At 47.6% G+C, this 18,398-nt stretch overlaps 1 protein-coding gene across 2 annotated transcripts; it reads right to left on the reverse strand.

Moving 5' to 3' along the window:
- Positions 1–683: 683 nt before the first annotated feature.
- LOC149330985 (uncharacterized) lies at positions 684–15,777 on the reverse strand. Of its 2 annotated transcripts, none has more exons than XM_089561699.1 (6): positions 15,562–15,777; positions 6,040–6,305; positions 4,402–4,657; positions 3,502–3,570; positions 1,591–1,680; positions 684–794 (listed from the first exon to the last, which is right to left on the reverse strand). In XM_089561699.1, exons 1-6 carry the CDS (start codon positions 15,775–15,777, stop codon positions 693–695), a joined length of 999 nt encoding a protein of 332 aa, XP_089417825.1. In that variant the 3' UTR covers positions 684–692. The 2 variants fall into 2 exon arrangements, with proteins under 2 accessions (XP_089417825.1, XP_089417826.1); XM_089561700.1 differs by lacking the exon at positions 15,562–15,777 and adding an exon at positions 10,100–14,662.
- Between the last annotated feature and the right edge of the window lie 2,621 nt (positions 15,778–18,398).

Consider the following 18,398-nt stretch of genomic DNA (forward strand, 5'->3'; position numbering starts at 1 on the left):
TATGGGCAGTCTTTAGACTGCCTAAAAATGTTTTTGTAAGAGTGTAGCCCCAGAAGAAATGAAAGAAATCGCCGCCTGGCTAGCTCAGTCCGTAAAGCTTGCGACTCCTAATCTCAAGGTTGGGGGTTCGAGTGAAAATACTGCAGCGTAACGATGACAACACAAGAAAGAAAAGGGCAACACATGCGCATGTATTGTTCTTTTCTTTCTTGCGTTGTCGTCGTTGCGCCGCTGTATTTTCAGTCATGCATCAACCCGTCCCATAGGCCCTCATTCTAGAGTATCGTGGGTTCGAGCCCCACGGTGGGCGCTTCCTTTCTTTCTTCTTTTTTTTGCTCCGTATCTCTTATACATACATGCTGTGGGTTCTTATTGGAAGCCTTTATTCAAGAATGTCATCTCCGGCGGCATAGCAAGCTCCTCTGGCAGCAGAAGCACCTCTATGCATACGCTCTTCTTGCCCTGCCTCTTGGCGGTCCCAAAGAAAGTGGAAATTTCTTCGCCTGACTAGCGCATTCGGTATAGCATGAGCATGAGGCTGAAGGTGCCATTTATTATTCTTTCAATTTCGCATATCTTCGCAAAAAATACCCGCGTCGTTTCTTTTTTTTTACGTGACTTATATCCGCGTACACAGCTTCACTCCCGAATAGGTGCAATCAGTGCGACGCTCTGCTGTCCTCGTGTCTTTCTCAAGCAACGGTCACGTTGCTGCATTGCTGGAGGGAGCCCCTGACGTAGCTCTCGTTTGTCTGGACTAAGACGACTGTGTACGTGATGACGGCTCCCATAATCTGCAAAAGTAAAGTGAACATATTTAGTAAAGAGGACCAGTGCAGTTTATCGTGTTTCGAAAAACCGCGAACTGTTTAAAAAAACATGAAGTAAAAAGCACACATCTGTTTTATCTTTAGTTGAAAAGCTGCATGTCTATTCTCCTGTAAAAATTATGAGCTAACTTGGCTCTGCAGGCACTTGCAGCGACATCAAATAGTTCCCTAGGTGCACCGTCTCTGTTGGAGGTAGGATAGCACCTTATGGTCTCATTTCGATTTATGTTCACTTTACACCTCCAGTGCGAATGAAAAAAAAAAATTGAAATTGATAATGCGATTATTCAAATTAGAAATATTATAGCGCAAACAAAGACACGGACAAAAAACACGGACAAAAAAGAGAGGAAACACACACACAAGCGCTAGCTGTCAACTGAATTGATAACTGAATTTAAGATAAACCCAAGTGTGATGCCCTTGTCTACCCGCGCATGCGCTCGCGATTTGATGGCTCTGACTCAACCCTTGTTTTTTTTTTTCTCTCACGATCCTTCGGCCTATAAAAGGTGTGGCTTTCACCGAATAAATTCAGTTGACAGTTAGCGCTTGTGTGTGTGTTTCCTCTCTCTTTTGTCCGTGTCTTTGTTTGCGCTATAATATTTCTAATTCTACATGAACTACCAACTCGCCCAACAGGAAGTTTTAATGACGATTATTCAAAGCCGCCAATTCTTTCTCGATGTGACTACTCATTGAAGAGGTGCAGTAAAGTCAGCAAAACATCTATCACTGACGGAAAGCATATAACGCTTACCTCGGCAAAAGTGGTCAGGTCGACTACGAAGAAACCGCATGCAGAGAACTTGAGATCATCCTGCTTAATCGTGCTCAGCATCATTCGGAGCTGTAAAAGAGTTTTTTAAAAAATGTGCAGGCATTTACACTGCAGCAATCAAAACAGGAGGAAGTGAAATGTTTGCGTCTCTGTAGTGCGTTTTTGCAGAAATATTCAAAGCTGCAGAAATAGACAGTGCTTGTGCCGCAGCGCCAGCTTGGCTTCCATGCGTCTCAAAAGATGCAAAGTAGTATACGTTCGGAGTCTAGCCTGTGTTTATGTACGCAAAGTTTGGGTTCTAAATTTGCACTAAAAGAGTGTGGTATTGTACGCCTGTTTGGGTGTCACTGCTATAATGTAAGCGCTGATCGACCTTCTTGAATCTTTGTAGTTTGTTGCTTTTCTCAGCATATTTTTGATACTTGAGTGATAAAACTTTTTGACGCTGAGTGACGCTCATAGGCCATCTCCTGTATTTTATATTGTCCTCCTCTTGTAATGCCGTTTAGGCCTTTAAAGATGCAATAAATTATTGTGATGGTCAAAGGAAAGGGGTGGGCACGACGTGTTTTTCAGGATATAGACATTATAGTTGCTTAGTCTGTTATGGTTATGGGTGTGAAAACCAGTCTGATTCTAATAAAACTTTGATTTTCTTGTCAGCGCGTGTCCCCGCAAATTTGTTGTTCTCCTATGTGGGCCTCCTGCATTTTACCTGCCCTTGAATGCGTGCCAACGCTTCGAGTTCTGGTTCTCCAAATGTTTAACAGTATACATAACGCCTGTCTCGCTTAAATTACCATCTCCACGAATTTCAACAGATGCGTCTGCCTTTTTACAAGATCCTTTTATTGCTCTGTCCATTGACAAGCCTGCATTATGCATCTATGTAAATATAAACCTTGGCACTACGCAGATGCCACATGATGTTTAATATTGTCTTTATTTTTATTAATTTTGCAACTCCTGTGTTTAACCTTTTTTTTCACTCCACCGATGTAACCGCTTACGGCTTGTAGACGGCGGGGCACATTCCCCGTCAAGCCTCTTTTTGGCTTTTTGTATGTGCCCTTCCAACATCACGATGTTGAAATAAAAGATTGAAGTTGAAGTTAAAACGACACAAAAAAGTTGTTTGTCTATGAATAGCAGCCTTTCCTTGCAGTTTAAACGCTACTTACTTATTGTAAAATCCAAATGAAAGACTATAAATCGACAAAAAAAAAGAAAGAAAGTGCAGTGGGCACTGAAACTGCCTCACTGAACAGTAGCTGGGGAGCCTGAACTATATGCCGCGGCCGAAGAAGTACAACACTGGAAAAAGAGAAATTTGTAGTTCCGTTAGAATATATGAAGGATAGGTGGTGTAAAGAAGTGATAGAACATCACAAGCTCCTTGTTAACACTCTTCAACTTATGTGCATATTTTTTTTTACTGTAAGGCTTCTTTTTATTGCACACTTATACCGTACAGATGTACTGCTTTTATATTTATCCGCAAGAGTTTTCGTGCATATGTGCATGGGTATGTAGATGTTTCTTCTTTACTTTCTTCATTCTTGATTACGATGTAAGTTTTTGTTTTACTTATCCTTCTCCTGGCTGCGCCGATACAGCCATAGAACATATTACGTGCGTATGTGCTTGAACCACTGAGTGCGCTGTCTACCCGCTGCTCTAGGCAACTACAATGTGCGCACCCTGTGCTCTTTTTTCGCAAGAAAGGTATCCTTTCTTGCGGAAAAAGGTTTGACGTTCCCAGGGGTTCGCAGCGAGCACTTTGCTTGATATTGGCGTCAACAAGAAGTGCGCTCTTAAGCCAGACTCTGGCGGGATCGCGGACAGCGTTCATGCATTTACAGTGCCAGGAAACTATTTATATAAACACACCTGCACCATGAGTTCTTGAGAGCAGTCCTCCATGTGCACACCCTGGACGACGGTCCGAAGCTCACCTACCTGTAAGATGACCAGAAACTAGGTATTATATGTTTATATGTTTACGTCAATCTGGAAATTCTGGGCGCCTGACAGCCTTGCTTTCCCCCTACAGCCATTACTCAAGACTGCGAATTTGGCACCACTCATAACAGACTATAGTACACTAGTAATTCATGTACCACGTAGAGCTATATGTTTGAATGTGAGGACGTTATCTTCGCTGTGTTGACTTTGTCCATGCTCTGTGCTAGAGTCTATTTTTATGCATAGTTCTATATGTGTGTTTAACAATATTAACATGGTACATTACCGCGCAGCTCATAGATATAATGGGCCGCGAACCTCTGAATGATATTTGCTAATGCTTTCAAGCGGCACCTTTTGGGGACGTGGGATGCGGGCCTTTGAATATGTTAACTCGGCAGCGTGTTTTGCGACAAGTTGCCGATACAGATTTTTCCTCTTGTATTTTCAACACTGGGCATGCAAGAGCCACCAAAATGTACTAACCACCAAGAGGTATTTGTAACCAAGAGGTCGGCTCTGAATACTCTGCAAACACAGAGTTATTTTCAAAACTTGAACCATAGGAAAAACATAAGTCCGACTGCTGAACCCAGCTTAGCTGCATTGGCAAAACGTTATCTCGTCTTAATTAAACAACAAAAGAGCTCAATCTCGCGCACTAGTTATTGTGTGATTCAGCTCTGTTGCCTGTCGTGTTACTCGAAAAGAGATCATGTTTTTGCGTATGTTGCCATTCACATCGGGAAAGCGCGCTGTTCTCGTCTCTTACTGTGCTTGAGTGGCGCGCATTGTTTACGTGCACTGCTGTTGCGTAGAACGTACGGCTGCGTTCATTCGGTGGGCCGCGATGGGTGGCTGCAGGATGCTGAGAAAATGCAGCACTCCGAAGAATAAAAATAAAGTCCGGACGTGAAACTTCAGCTGCGGCAAGATGGTGTAGTAGGCTGAGGTGCACAGGATGCCGACCGTGTAGGTATACGCGTACAGCAGGCTGGGCCCCGCCAGGGAGCTGACCATGTCGACGCAGTTCTTGATTAGGGACAGCTGAACACGCACATGGTCCACCAGAAGCACCTTCCTGCGAAGCGCATTGTACGCTACGTTGCCAAATACAATTTCATTTCAAACTCCTCAGTAAGAGGACTCCTCTAAGCTGGAGTATATTTGTATTAAAATAGTAACTGCTGATCACAATTCGCCCAAGTGCAGCCGTACAGCTCCATAGGAAAATTATAAAACTTTCAGGAAAATTCGCAGGTGAATGAAAATTCGTCCTGGTGATGAGTTAGTCAGGTTAACTATGCGTAGTATTCTGTGAAGGTACACTTCATCGTGGTGCTGTTTTTTTTTTTTTTGCACGACAGCATGATTTCTTATCTATTTTTTTTTTTTCAGAAAACAAAATTCAAGTGTTTTATATTTCTCTTTTTGGTATATTCCCGAAGTTAAAATTTTTCTGCAGCCTGGTGGTAAGCATTATTGCGTTAACAACAGTTCGTAACTGTGGCTTGTGCTCAAATGATATTCAATATTTATACTCTCGGAAATCCAGTAGTGTATTGTATTCAACGAAGAACTCTGGTTTGAAAACAATGTGCTACGTTCGCTACACAGCCCGTGACTGCTTTCAAGTATGTTATCTCTCACAGATTTCAGGAACATTTAGTACAAATTACAAGTACGCAGTGTTGGAAAGGCCAATATACGAGTATAAGTTAGTTGTAAAGCAGAATCCCGGCTTTCGCAACGAAATTACTTTTCTTCGTGCAATCCAGACTCGGTCTTCCAAAACCTAGTGCGGGCCACTTCGCGCAGATTTCGTGCTGTTCCCTCAAGTGAGAGCCGTAAGGTAATCACGCAACTCTCATCTCTCAGAAGTAGATTGGCTGGCGCAGAATGAAGATAGTCCAGGAATAGTTTCAAGAAAGCGTGTTCCTTCTCCTTTCGTTTCATAACTGCAGTGTCTGGTATTTCTGTTTTACCTAACCTAACAAAAACTTTACTCCTTTATCTATTCGTATTAGCAGACAAACGTTTGTCATTCTGTCTGCCGAAGCTTTCACTTGAATCTAAGTTATGCTCTTTTTCCTCATACATAGCTTTAAAGAGCCGTGAAAACAGTTAGGCGGCCACAGAGCAAATGAATTAAGTGAGATCTACTCGCTGCTACTATGCTAGGGATAAGGCGCGTGTGCCTGTTAGGTTGGCGTATTTATTCGGCAGCGCTCAAGAGCCAGTATTTTTCGTGAAATTCTGAACCTGATTTAAAATTTCGCTCGTGCCGCTCGAGCTCTAGACAACTGGGATCAGGTCTGTACACAACATTTTATGACGTGGCGCTACCAGACACCTTCACAAAGGCCTGATATGTTTCAAGAAAAAAAGACTGTTGTCAACGGAATTGGAACCCCAAGCAAAACCTGCCCTTTACGTCTTGTCAAAGCGCGCACTTATTACGACCTGCTTTCTGGCGTGCTGCGGGAACGAAGACACCGGTCCATGCTCCTGCAGATGCAGCCGAGGTAGAGGGCGATGGTCTGCGAGAAGTAGGTGATGAGCAGCCGGACGCTGGTGTTCATGAACACCATGTACGGTACACCCAAGAAGCCGTGGCTGGTGGCCAAACCCATGCGGAACGGCGCTAGCTGTCGGCCTTCTTCCACCAGCAGGTCCGTGCCGAAGCCCGAGTAGGCGGTGAAAGCCACGTAGAGAACGGCTTCGGCAGTCTGCGAAGAGTTCACAGATAGCTGCTTGAAGTCCACCTCCATGAGGGATAGACCACGCTGCACGAAGGGTCAAGCAGTTCCATTTGAACACGCAGTCGCTCCCTCTTATCGAGCATTTTTAATTACCTGGTAAAGGAGCGGTGAAAGAGTATTAACATGGCAGTGTGCCTCAGTGGCTCTTTTGCTCTGCACACCGATACTTTTCAAAGAGTACTAGAACCTAACGTTGCTTGTAACACTTTTTAACCGTCTTAATGCGAGCTCAGTTCCTTGTAAAAGGTCAACTTTCAATTCGGTATCCGACAGGTCCTGTTGGCCGGCTATCATTTGTGCATCATCCTTCCGGAAACTATGTTTTCTTAGATATAAATTAAAACGAGCCCCTTCCGCAACCAAGCTCCTAGCTTATAGTTCAATAATAACACCGAAATTAGAATATGTCTGTACAGTCTTTGATTCTTTCACTAAAAGTAATATCCATGCGTTAGAAATGATTCAGCGGAAAGCAGTTCGTTTTATTTTTTCCAAATACCGCACTACCGACTCCCCTACAACTTTAATGAATGTTAATGGCATACAGACACTGGAAACTCGAAGAAAGCTTTTGCGACTAAAATTTCTCTTTTTCTTGAAAAGTAACAAGTTATCAATGAGCCCGGACCCTTACATAAAACTACTAGTCACGCGATTAACGAGACATCGTCACGCCGAGTCCTTAACACCTTATCGTGCCAGAACCAATTTGTTTAAATATTCTTATTTTCCCCGAACAATAACTGAGTAGAACCAGCTTCCTTTGACTCCACTGTTCAGCACTGAGAGCATTGCCAGTTTTTTATAACGACTTTTCTATGCTATACTTCCAGTTCTGCCGATACATTGTGTTCAGTTTGCCTATTTTTTGTTCGAATCATGCATGGGTTGTCTTTGTTTTGTTTATCTTTTAGTTTGTGTGCTAGATCTTACTTTGCCTTCTACCTCATTGCATCTGGCCCTCCTGCCTGAGCCTACTAAGGCTGTCAGTATTGAATAAATAAAAATAACTAAATATCCGAACTGATGACGGCGCTCGGAACAATTGTGATGCTACTGCACACCTCCACTTCCCCTTCGGCGAATATTTTGGGTCTGTTCAGAGTATAACGCCTTTAGTCATGTATTAGTATCCAGTCCAAGGAAAAAATTTAAAAATTCTATGGGGACGGGATGCCTTTAGGCCTTCATGAGGTATCATGGGCGTGCTGTTGCCCCGACCACCGTGACATCATCCCGTGGGAGCAGCAACCCATGGCACAGGGCCAAATAAAATTAAACAGAAATTAAACGTTCAAAATGCCACTCCTGGGGCGACGTGTTACAAAAATGAATGGCCTTTTTTGGATCAATCAGGACTTCCCGACTAACATTTTGCCCCTTTGGTATCGATTGGCTCCGCCTTTGATGCCGCAGGATGCGAATTAGTTTGCTAGATTACTGCCAGCCCTAACGTCACAAACGGTAGCTGCAAGTGACAAAGAAACTAATGCATGAATCCGGAATACGTTCCTAGGATATTTTACGAGCGCCACGCAGCCCAGAAGACAGTCACTTTATGTGGCGTATACCCTGTACGATTATATGGCTCGCTCGCAGACTTGGCGTTTTCATGTACAGCCCTTAGAGTAAAAGGTTTGCAGCAGAACTACTCGCGTGCAGCGGTCTGGAACGAGCCATAGCTAGTTGGCATTGTCGCATATACGACATAAGGCATGCAGCTGGTCCAAAACCCAGCCGCGCAAGAGATGTGTTCATTTACGCGAAGTTATCGAAATTATCCGGAACCCCCAACTACGGCGTCCCTCATAGTCGGAGTCAGTTTGGGGCGTTGTAGACCCACAAACCAAACCAAACCATCATCATCATCAGCGTAACTACTTCCACTGCAGGGCAAAGGCCTCTCCCATGTCTCTCCAATTGACCCTGTCTTTTGCCAGTTGCAGCCACCGTATCCCCGCAAACTTCTTAATCTTACCCGCCCATGTAATACCTCTCTGATGCCCCCTGCTACGCTTACCCTCTCTTGGAATCCACTCCGTTACCATAAGAACCATCGCTTATCTTGTCCTCGCATTACATATCCAGCTGTGCCCATTTCTTCTCCTTGATTTCGAGTAGAATATCATTAATTAGCGTTTGTTCCGCGATCCACTCTGCTCTCTTCGAGTCTCTCAACAGTCTCTCAACAGACAGTCTCTCAACAGACAGTCTCTCAACAGACAGTCTCTCAACAGACAGCCTCTCAACAGACAGTCTCTCAACAGACAGTCTCTCCCTGTCCTCAGTTTAAGTTTCTTTTCGTTAGCCTCCACGTTTCTCCATAGGTTACTACCGATAGGTGTTTTGTACTTTCCTCTTGAGGAATATTTGTAAACTACTAACAATCTCTTGAGAGTACTAGCACGGCTTAAACACAAATTCGAATCTAGAGTAGAAAGCGCAATGACCAGTTCTATAGCAGTGAAACATGCTGTGCTTTACTCTGCTGTTAATGCACAAATGGCCTATTCGTACTCTTTCGGCCCGTTTATGCCTTCCATATCTAGCAAATAAATTCTAATAGAAGGCAAACGATCAACAGACGAACCAAGTAGCCCCAAAACAGTGTCTCCCAAGTTAATATTCACTCAAGCGCTTTAGCTCAACATCATAAAGACTCATCTAATAACGGCGCCCGAAAATAACGCGAAAAAACACGGGGAGAACAGGACTGTCAAGACCGCGAAAAACACAGGGAAAACAGTTCGAAGCGCTCTTGTTCGGCCTGTTCGCCCTAGGTCTTTCGTGTTTTTTTTGTATGCCGTTTTTACATGGATCGTTACCAACTAGCCCAACTTTCTATGTTACTGAAATCATAAAGACACTGGGCATTCCACTGACTGGTACAAAGAAAAAATCGCAGTCAAAACGCTTGATCTGTAATAAGGGAGTAATTAAGTCATTGAAATCCAACCGAGCGCAGCCTTACGGCTACAAAGGAAAGCTATACAGTTTTCTCAGAAACTTCGTAGTTAAAGAAAAAATTCGTCCTGGTCCGGGGTTCGAACCCGGGACCACCGCTTCACCGGAGCAGTCGCTCTACCATAAGTTTATTGATCAATTCGCTAACGCCCTACCATAAGCTTGACGTCCCGGTTAGCTCAATTGGTAGAGCGGCTGCTCCGGTGAAGCGTTGGTCCCGGGTTCGATCCCCGGACCAGGACGAATTTTTCTTTAACTACGAAGTTTCTGAGAAAGCTGTATAGCTTTCCTTTGTAGCCGTAAGGCTGCGCTCGGGTGGATGTCAATGAGTAATTACTCCCTTATTACAAATCTACTCCACCTTGGGGGTTCCCCTAAACATTTTGACCAAAACGCTTGATTATGTACTGCCTCCGATTCAGTCGATGCCAAAAGCGGTTAGCCGAACACATCTTGCAGTCGGAAGATATACATGCGCTACTTCAGAAAAATCCTCCCCATGTAATAATGCACGAAGCCTTTCTCTCATTTCACTGTGATCCATGCACAGGCATGGGACATGAACGTCACTTCAATGATTTCTATTTAGTGGACGTTTCAAAGAGGTGTTACAAACGAGGTAGCAGCATCCCACCGCTGCCACCAGTTTGTTAGGGACGAGGTAGCAGCATCCCACCGCTGCCACCAGTTTGTTACGGACGAGGTAGCATGGCCGTGTGACGGAGAGTGAATGAGGGACGTCTGAGACGAGGCTGCTGGGAAAAGACAAGTAGAGGACTTTATACAGGAATATTTACAAGTGAGCTGCAGGAACGCTGCATCACGACAGCTCAACAGGAGACCATGATGACCAAAAAGCTCTTCGGCCGTGCCGCTGCCGGCTTTTTAAGAGTTCTCTTCCCTCGGGTCCCTAGATGGGGGCCGGGTTTCACTGGCACCAATCACCGACACGCACGCACTCACTCACTCCCGAGAGATCACGCCGTCGTCACGCGCTGGGAGAGGGGAACGATGCCAACCACGTAGCGCAGACGCCGAAATGTCCATGAGCGGCGTTCGCGCGCGTTTCGAACGCGCGTTCACACTCGGTGTACGGGAAACGCTCGCTCAACCGGGCAGACGGACGCGGCTTCCGTGGCAATCCAGGCGTTCACCCAACGCGCGTCTCGGGGTTTGTCGGCGTTTCGCTGCTGCCATGTCGTTGGCTTCCCCACGACGAAGGCCAGACGTAACAGACTGCCCCGCCGGGGGAAGGAGATCCCGATGGACAGGGGACAGCATCCGCTGTCCGGAGGGATGTCGCTTGAGGCTGGTCTCAACCGGAGTCGGTTCTCTCTCGGCGGTTCTGGAGCTCAGCGCACCCCGAAGTCTTCCTTTGCAGGTGCAGGTTCCCAAAGGGCACTGCAAAGTGACTCGTGCTCCGCTAGCGTTAGAACCACGCCGAAAACCCGACCGCTCAGTCCGCAAGCACGACACAATCCCCACTAAGCGATGCCAGGCTCTTTCCCTCTTACAACCCAATCAATCCCTGGGAGTAGTTCCGCAGCACTGAGAAAATACCCACAAATCGGCACATTACACCACAAAGCGCATCTCAATTTTAAAACAAACAAAACCAATCGGTTCAAAATCCTACATCAGGAAGAAAAAGACCAGCAAACCGCAACTATGATGCTGATTCTTGCGCTAGGGACCTCAACTTAAGCTATCGGCATTACCTGTGAGACTCCCCTTTTTGTGATGTATTCCGATTAGTAATGACCACAACATTATTTCATTCTGCATAGCAGCATACTGCCGTCACCTTGCATATCCCCGCAAAAATTCGCTCAACATCGGAGCCAAAGTCACCTTAATTTCCCAAATTCCAAAAAATCAAGAGATTCCAGGCGCTTATGCTAGTGGCCTAAATGGCCCGTCTGGCTAGCACTTCGCGTTTTAACGGACGCTGCTACACATGAGCACCACTAGTGCATTTTCGAAACAATCTTTGTCCAAAAGGAACGCTTCCAATGTAACCAACGCGTCCGAAACCTATTCCTGCTCAAAACTTTTTTTTCACTTTTTTGTTTTCTGCAAAACGCTTTTTCTGCAGGAATGGTTTAAAACAGCAGAGACATCCTCGGAATCCGCTGCTAACGAGCCGCGCCGCGGCTCAAAGGGGTCGCCTATTCTTCAACCGCGCCCTGCGCGGTCGCACACCAACAGTGGCTTTAGCAGCCGACAATTCACAAAATTCGAAGGGCTTAACTGCGCTTCGACACCTGCGAGCCTCAGACGCCACGCGACACTGATTTGTTCCGCACCCCGGCCGCGTGTCTCCAACACCTGAGTAGCGTCTGAACATTTGAATGCGAGGGGATAACGGTCGCGTATGAAAGAAACGCCTACGAGGACTCCTTTCTCGATTCAACCGTGTCCTTCGACTGGAACGCATTCTGCGGCGTTCTTCCATGCGGTAGCTGGGCGTCCTCTGCGGCCCGCTGCGAGTTTTACGCGTCCTGCTACCGTAGCGTCCCCACAATGGGTAAGGTGGCTTTCGCACTGTCTGTAAACGCCGAGCTAGTCTGGCCTTAGCGCGGTGCCTGACGCATATGGAGTGCCGTGATGGCCTCGGACGATTACGCTGCTGGCCGGCCTTTAACTTTACAATGTCCTCGGCCCGTACATCGTCCGTTCTCTCGAGAGCACCCCTCGTCTTGGCTCTCCTTGCGCGTGGTCGCCTTCCTAAAACTGCCTTCGCAGAACGGCCCTGCGCGCCTCCCTTTCTCGCTGTGTCCTCACCCTCCGCATCTTCTCGCTGACGCAGCACCGAGCCGTATTTCCCCCTTAAGTTCGAATTATCGGCTCGTGCTTTCGGTGAGTCACCGCAGGTCGCAGTAGCCAGCTGTTCCGACAGCACTTTATCTCCTGCTGAGCATAACTTGCTCTCCTGAGGCTTGCTAATCGACCCTGCGACCCTAACTCCCTGGCCTGCAACTTGATCTAAACCACACTCGATGGCTAACGTTGCGATCTGCCCTTGGGTTTCAGCGGTGCACTCGGGTGACTCGCAGCCGCTCTCCTTACAGCAAAGCGCTGTGTCCAAAACTTGGCTACTAAGGTTCGCCAGCCGCATCGAAGGAGGGTCTCCCTTGATTCCTTGACTGCTCTGGCCCGCAAGCTCACTAGTCTCTTCCTGAGCAGAAACATCAATCTCGCTTGTCAAAGCAGGTTTTGCCTCAGGGCTAGGGACGGTCGCTTCTCCCTTATTAGCGTTGTCTGTGCTCACTAACGAAGCAGATCGCTCGGCTTTGTTTTCGGTGGGAATCCTACAACTCACAGTTTGCTCTTCATTCCCATTAAACTCGGCCTTCACAGAACTTTCATCATGACTTTCCTCAAATAACCCAAGGACTACTTTTCCCTGGTCACGGAGACCTTCGGCGTCTTTCTCCTGGGTATTATCCTCCCGACCGCAGGAATCCGCCTCCGTCCCGGAAAGTGCATGCTTCTCTGGGCTCAATACCAATGCATTGCCCCTTCCCTTATTTTTAGCAGTGCCTACATTATCCCCCGAGCCCTCATGGCTGGCGGATCTGCACTCTTCCTCGTTGCTAGCCTTAGTGCCTACATTATCGCCCGAGCCCTCATGGCTGGCGGATCTGCACTCTTCGCTAGCTTTTCGACCGAACTCATCGGACCTCGCTGCCGAAGTGGCCTTTCTTTCCTGGACCAAACCTGTCCTATGCCGCCACTTCTGAACAGCACTCGTGTCATCCGGCGACTGAGCAGAGCTTCTAACTCTGTCCCTGACACTATTGCGGCGTAACTTACCACCGTCAATGTGGCCTTCCAAATCTGCCTCCGCGGGAATACGAAAGTATCGGAGGAGCGCACTTTTGGTTATCGCATAGTTGTGGGCATCCTCGTCAGACAACCTCGCCCAGACATTACAAGGTTCACATGGGAGGAATCCCATCAACACAATTGGCCAATAATCCTCATCTAGCTGCTCCTCCATGCAAATGCTTTCAAAATTTTCTAGAAAAGCTCTGAAATTTTCGCCTTTTCTAAGAACACTTAAACGAGATCGCACACTAATACTTCTGAGCGTGTTAAGTTCACGCGTGAGTTCCCGCATCTCTCTTTCGTATTCCTCTTGCCGCTGCTCTCTTTCGCGTTCCATCTCCATGTCGAGACGCTTCCTTTCCAAAGCGTATTGACGCTCGCGTTCCTCTTTCTCTTGTTTTTCTTTACGTTCGCGTTCCTCTTTCTCTTGTTTTTCTTTACGTTCGCGTTCCTCTTTCTCTTGTTTTTCTTTACGTTCAAGTTCCTCTTGTTCTCTTTTTGCCAATTCCCTCTCCTCAATGGCCTCAAGGCATTCCGCAAGCTCGTCATCTTCAGCCTCTAACGCAAGAATAGCCTTCAGCAGTTCTGGTTTTCTGAGTTTGTCTGATACCTCCAGACCCAACTCTTTCGCAAGCTCCAGTAACTTTGGTTTGCGCAGCGTCTTCAAATCCATGGCTGCTCCGAGTGCTGCTTCTCTACTGTCCGCTATTGTCTTGCTGCAACTAACCCAGCAGCAACGACAACCCAATTACCAGCTCTGTTTCTGACACTAACAAAAGCCTGGCAAAACTCAGCAGAAGAAAGTCCCGCACTCACCAAACCTCGCAGCCAAGAATCCAGCGCAGTCGGTCCGCTGCAGGCAACCAGTCATCACAAAGGGCTGATGCACTGCTCCCGACTCGCCGTTCTGCTGCTCAGCGTCCCGTTGTCCGCAACTCTCCGCCGGCGTCCGATGTTTCGCGTCCCACCGCTGCCAACCAGTTTGTTAAGGACGAGGTAGCAGCATCCCACCGCTGCCACCAGTTTGTTACAAACGAGGTAGCAGCATCCCACCGCTGCCACCAGTTTGTTAGGGACGAGGTAGCAGCATCCCACCGCTGCCACCAGTTTGTTACGGACGAGGTAGCATGGCCGTGTGCCGGAGAGTGAATGAGGGACGTCTGAGACGAGGCTGCTGGGAAAAGACAAGTAGAGGACTTTATACAGGAATATTTACAAGTGAGCTGCAGGAACGCTGCATCACGACAGCTCAACAGGAGACCATGATGACCAAAAAGCTCTTCGGCCGTTGTTGTTGTTGTGACTGAGAGAAGGATGAAGAGGAAATTGCACGGGCCTGCTACTGGCTCGAGCCAAGCCACCACCGCTGCCACGTGCAGATAGAGGAGAGTTAAAAGATCAGAGGAAAGAGAAAAAGAAAAGAAAAGACGCGCGTCGCAGCAACAACTGCGTCCGCCGGAGCGGACGCTGCTCAAAAAGAAGCGGCCGAAGCCGCGCTCGCCGAAGCGAGAACAGATACTCCTCCACCGTGCCGCTGCCGGCTTTTTAAGAGTTCTCTTCCCTCGGGTCCCTAGATGGGGGCCGGGTTTCACTGGCACCAATCACCGACACGCACGCACTCACTCACTCCCGAGAGATCACGCCGTCGTCACGCGCTGGGAGAGGGGAACGATGCCAACCACGTAGCGCAGACGCCGAAATGTCCATGAGCGGCGTTCGCGCGCGTTTCGAACGCGCGTTCACACTCGGTGTACGGGAAACGCTCGCTCAACCGGGCAGACGGACGCGGCTTCCGTGGCAGTCCAGGCGTTCACCCAACGCGCGTCTCGGGGTTTGTCGGCGTTTCGCTGCTGCCATGTCGTTGGCTTCCCCACGACGAAGGCCAGACGTAACAGAGGGTATTTTTTTCCCCATTGCATGTATACGAGAAAGCAGGAATTCGTACGGATTGCTTTGACGTTCTGCGCAACATATCGAAATAATGTGGATCCTATACGAAGTGGGTATGGAAGCCATTAGGAGAAAATCTGGCAAGCATGCGACTTTCCGTGTCCACAATTTCATATGCACCGCGTGGAACATTTCAGCAGGGCGTACCACCGCCACGATGGCTCAGTGGTTACGGTGCTCGGCTGCTGACCCGAAAGACGCGGGTGCGATCCCGGCCACAGCGGTTGAATTTTTATAGAGGCGAAATTCCAAAGGCCCGTGTGCTGTGCGATGTCAGTGCACGTTAAAGAACCCCAGGTGGTCGAAATTTCCGGAGCCCTTCACTACGGCGTCCCTCATAGCCTGAGTCGCTTTGGGAAGATAAACCATAAACCAACCAGCAGGGCGTACCAAGCTGCAGTACTGGTCGACTTCGAACTGACGGTTGTATTGGGCCTCCCTAAAGAGGCATTGTAGAAGCTCAGGGCATGCTGCGCACCTGGAAAACGACCAGTCCCCAGGCGAAGCGCACGGTCTGTCGCTGCACGTAAGGTGGTACCGCATTGTGCAGCTCAATGAGCCCGCACATGCGCACAAGCTCGACCAGCTTCGGGGCCTGCAGGAACAGCAGGGTGTCGTTGAGCGCCGACTCCAGGTTGAGCACCAGAAAGAATACGAGGAAGATGCTCCGGTTGAGCTCGTCTGCGGCGCGCATTCCGTGCTTGTGCTCCTCCACGTCCACGAGCATGGTGATGCTGACCACTGCGAAGGGGTGCGGGCCACGTTGTCTCCGTGGAAATGCTTCAACGTGCATCATCATCATCATCAGCCTGACTGCACTCACTGCAGGGCAAAGGCCTCTCCCATGTCTCTCCATGTCAACCCTGTCCTTGTCTGTTGCGGCCACTGTATCCCCGCAAACTTCTTAATCTCATCCGCCCACCTAACTTTCTGCCGTCCCCTGCCTTCTCTTGGAATCCACACCGTTACCCTTAAGGACCAGCGGTTATCTTGCCTTCGTATTGCATGCCCTGCCCCAGCCTATTTCTTCCTCTTGATTTCAACTGGGATGTCATTAACCCGCGTTTGTTCCCTCACCCACTCCGCCCTCTTCCGATCTCTTAACGTTACGCCTCAACGTGCACATTTGCACTCAGATTTCGAGCGGAAATGGGGCAGCACGACTTCCGTTTTTTTTTTCGCTACGGCACTTTAGATCTAAGCTCGTCTTTACTTCGTCTAATGAAAATAAAGTAATCGCTTATTTAATCGCTCAATTTATTCTTTTGTTTATGTAACAATGTAAATTCATTCCTGCTTGGGCCAAGCAGTGGCCTGCCGTATTCTGAAATAAATAAATAGATAAATAAATAAATAAATATAATGGCGTCCGAACCTTTGCTACGTGGTGAAAAAATGTTTTTCTTAGGAAAGTAGGAAAGTCCGCTCCAATCAACTTTTCCTTTCTAAAAAATGGTTCACCTGCACTGTGTCCGACGGTGAAATAGAGCTACTTAAGTGAACGCATGCCCTATTAGCCGCCGCGGTAGCTCAGTGGTTATGGCGCTCGTCTGCTAGCCGGATTTTTGGACTGGAAAACGTTTATTGTCAGCACTGAGCCCTAGTGGGCATTATACTAGGTGGCTTCGAGCCCATGGCTCTTGGCGACCTTGTGAGCCGACTCAGTGGCCCGGACTTGCGTCAACGGGTCTGAGCTGGCCAGTATAGCCTCCCACCGCTCTAGAGAAGGGACTGGTAGTAGGTCCGCCGGTGGCGGCGCCTTTTTGCAGCTCCATAAAATGTGGTCATATCCGGCTATCTCGCCGCATTGTTTGCAAGTAGCGTTGTATTGTGTTGGATACATGTGTGCTAGTCTCGACGAGCTAAAGAAGGCTCGCGTCTGGAGCCGACGCCACGTTACCTCCTGGCTTTTGTCGAGCTTTTTGTCTGGTGGCGGATAGATCCTCCTTTCCAGTTTAAACTGATTGGTGTATTCGTGAAATGATATGAATGCATCTCTCGTGAAATTTGGGGACTCAACCCGGCTCACTGCTCGGCTGACATAACCTCGAGCTATACTGTGAGCCAACTCGTTTCCCCTGTTCCCCGTGTGTGCCGGCACCCATATTAGTTCCACCTCTCTTTGGTCCCAGTCTTTATGCCTTAATATTCGTTCTGCCTCCTGGGAGATCATACCCCGCGCAAAATTGTTGATAGCCACCTTGGAGTCGCTAATTATGGTGACTGCTTTGGTGCTGGCCATTGCCATGGCGATAGCCGCCTCCTCCGCTGTCCCTGAGTTTCTTGTTTTGACCGAACCGGCCGTTAATGTTTCACCCGAGTCGTTCACGGCCACGACCACAAAGGAGTCGCCTCCTTCGTATTCCGCCGCGTCTACATAGGTTGTGTATTCCGAGCCTTCGAGCTTGGCTTCAACCTGTGTCGCTTTGAAACGGTAAACCCCCCTAAAACCAAAACCAAACCAAGGCATACCCTATCGATATTGTCCATCCGGAGGCACCACCGATATTTAAAGCAGCATCAAAGTACAAAGCAAGCCGTATTAATAAAGTCTGCGATCTGCTACGAGAACAACATTTCCGACCTCTGTGATTACCTGGACAGCAAGTTAAGGCAATGATTTATCCTTAACGAAGATTATTTGCCGCCATATTTCGGTATGGATGTGACATGCAGCTGAACAGTTTGTTTGCACTTACTTTAAAAAGTTAAATTTGTACCACAGCATGATCAGCTCAACAGGGCAAAAAAAAAAAAAGGAAGAAATAAAGGCAAAGGCATAAAAGATATCATGTAATCACAGCTTTCATGTCTCTGATCAGGGATTTATAAGAGCACAAACCACAAACAGCTTCTTCAAGTCAATGCTACCCATGTTAACACAAGCCCAGCTTTCGTCGTCTTTAATTTTGAGGCACCTTTTGAATATTGTAAGGGAATATTACGAACATATTGATCGGAATAGTTTAATGTTTAGATGCGTATTAAAATCTTGCTTTAACGCTTTCTCTGCACTCGCACCGAGTAGTTGAGAATGTCATAGAAAACGAATCGGGCGAGGTTTTGACAACAAGTACCAAAAAAGTGCAAGAGTCCCGAGGAAGGATCTGCGGATACATTGACTGCAAGGGCGCAGCGTTACGATATGCGAAAAAAATCAGTTCAAAACCAACTTCGCTTTGAAAAAATGTCCTTTTTCAGAATTTTTGGGTATAGTTTTGTGTATTTTGATTTGTAGGATGCCTGTGCCTCAATACGAGGCCCTTTTCAAGGTTCCAAGGTTGTTTTTTTATTTCAGGGAGGAGAACGGGAAAA

This window comes from Amblyomma mixtum, chromosome 9 (assembly GCF_055824585.1).
Source record: "Amblyomma mixtum isolate Tamu chromosome 9, ASM5582458v1, whole genome shotgun sequence".
Taxonomy (NCBI): Eukaryota; Metazoa; Arthropoda; class Arachnida; order Ixodida; family Ixodidae; genus Amblyomma; species Amblyomma mixtum.